The following is a 2,091-nucleotide window of genomic DNA, read 5'->3' as shown; positions in this document are numbered from 1 at the left end:
CAGGACATGACTCCATATTCACGTTCTAGTGAACTGAGAAATGGCCGTAGATAGAGACTGGAAGAGGAGCTCTGTCCCAGCATCAGTCTGTTGCTAAGGAACATGTTAGGTCATCAGAGGGAAGGTGGGCAGTTAAACGCCGTCTAGCTTTGCTTTGAACCTGTTCTGTTTTCTGTGCTTCGCCTAGGTCTGGACACCATCTTGCTGGACATGGACAGTGAAACCTCGCTGACCAGTCTGAACGAGTCCTTCATGGCCTTTCAAACTGGAGGCTTCATACAGGAACACGGAGGAAACCCAATGGACAGCCTCTGCTCCATGCAGAGCTCCTACTTCGCCTCCTGAGGCCTGATCATTATGGCGTCCTGCACCTGAAGAACCAGAGACTGAAAAGATCTAGAAATAAGGATCAGTTTTCTGTCTGTTTAAAGATCATCTAGAGATTCTGGTTTTAAAGCATAGTTCTGATAGAAAGGCCACTAATGGCCGACGTCCCTCAGACCATCAGGCCTGACTGATCAACCTATTTCTATTTAAATGTAAAGTATGAGATGTCATTTCCACACTTCAAGAGAAACTCAGTGTTCCTTTCTAAAATAGGCAACAAGTACTTTTTCCATATGCAGTAGATTCTATGTCAGTATTTATATTTTAAAAAATAACGTTTTTTTTGTGAAGTACGAAGGAGCCTCAAACTCCTCCTATTTATTTACGTATCTGAACTGTTGTAATGTCTGAGATATATTGCTGCACAGCTACTGTATTTATTTGCTTTTTTGTGATAATAATGAATTGTGAAAGAGTCATTGATCCTAAATAAACTGGGTGTTCTGCTCGGCCTGCTTCTCTCCGTTAACCAGAGCGCCGTGGGCGAGGCGGAGGCACTCTGCTACCGTCACACCTGGATGCAATCATCTGCTGCAGCTTAGGAGCTGCAGTCTGAACGTTTGATGTCTGATGGTCAGCACTTCCTGTTGGAATAAAATCTAAATCCTCATTTCTAATCATTCCTGTTTACTCGTGTTTTCATGTCTTCTCTGCCTTCAAGCCCTCGATGCCTCCGGTCAACATTTACATGGAAATATCTGAGCCGCTTCACCTGCAAATATCCAGTTCAGTTCGAATCAAAGGGAAATTAAACATTGCAGTAACTCCTTATACGTTTTATCTTTTTTTTAATTCATTGTTATGGATGTTGATGCTGTGGGCAGAAAGGATCTCCTGTAGAGGTCTGTCTACTGCCTCTGACTGAAGACCTTCTGTTTGTGTTTAAAAAGGAAACTATAATTATCTTACAATGATGCTACAGTAATGATTATTAGTTGAACAGCGTATCTGAAGGGAGGAAAAGAAGTGGCCAAAGCGGGACTCAGTTCACCTGCTCTGTTCTAACATGCAGCGCTAACTTCTGTTTTGTTCCTGGGAACAGTTTGGTTAACAAACAGATAAAAGCAGTCCTGGATCCGCCTTAACGGGTCTGTTTCATGAAGCAGGTTTACCGAAAACTACGTTTTCTAAACCTGAAAACGGAAACTATGACTTTTCCGTTTCACAAAGAGTTTCCTCATCCTCTGTTTCTGTTGCCATAGTAACGTCCTCCCAGCGCTAACCTGGGCAGCAGCAGGTTTCCTTCAGTAAACTCAGTGTCCTCTGTCTCCGCTCTCCTTACAGCCAATCACGCTGCTTTATTTCCTAATTTAGTCAGATTTTTATTGTAGTTTTGTGCATAAAAAATATACAAATCATCATTAGGTCCGTTAGACACATTAGGTTTTAAAAACATTCCATGTCTGTCTGACGAGGATCTTATCAAAGAATGAGCTGCATTAATTCACAGAGCATTCAATATTTATAAGGAGAGGATTCTACAGCTCAGTGACTGGAGAGGAGATTACTGGTTACGGTTTGTTTAATATGAGCGAGATGCAGATCATTTTATTTTTATTTACCGTATTTTCACGACTATAAGGCGCACCTAAACGTCTTTTTTTCCCCCTCAAAATGTGGGGTGCGCCCTATGGTGCGGTGCGCCCTATCTGCGGACGTTGTTGAGACCACCATGAGTATGTGAGAACCTTAAAGGGGGAAGTG

At 42.4% G+C, this 2,091-nt stretch overlaps 1 protein-coding gene across 1 annotated transcript in view; it reads left to right on the top strand.

The window, feature by feature from the left end:
- Positions 1–554, top strand: part of LOC107104009 (LIM homeobox transcription factor 1-beta.1-like) — a 12,237-nt gene extending 11,683 nt beyond the window's left edge. The window contains exon 4 of the mRNA XM_015403893.1: positions 188–554. Within this exon, the coding sequence (XP_015259379.1) occupies positions 188–345 (158 nt within the window). The 3' untranslated portion in view covers positions 346–554. The remainder of the gene's footprint in view (positions 1–187) is intronic.
- Positions 555–2,091: the final 1,537 nt, after the last annotated feature.

The sequence above is a fragment of the Cyprinodon variegatus genome, unplaced genomic scaffold (assembly GCF_000732505.1).
Source record: "Cyprinodon variegatus isolate N-32 unplaced genomic scaffold, C_variegatus-1.0 Scaffold1589, whole genome shotgun sequence".
NCBI classification, from domain to species: domain Eukaryota; kingdom Metazoa; phylum Chordata; class Actinopteri; order Cyprinodontiformes; family Cyprinodontidae; genus Cyprinodon; species Cyprinodon variegatus.
Note: the sequence above shows the minus strand (reverse complement) of the source record. Positions and strands in the feature narration are given on the sequence as shown.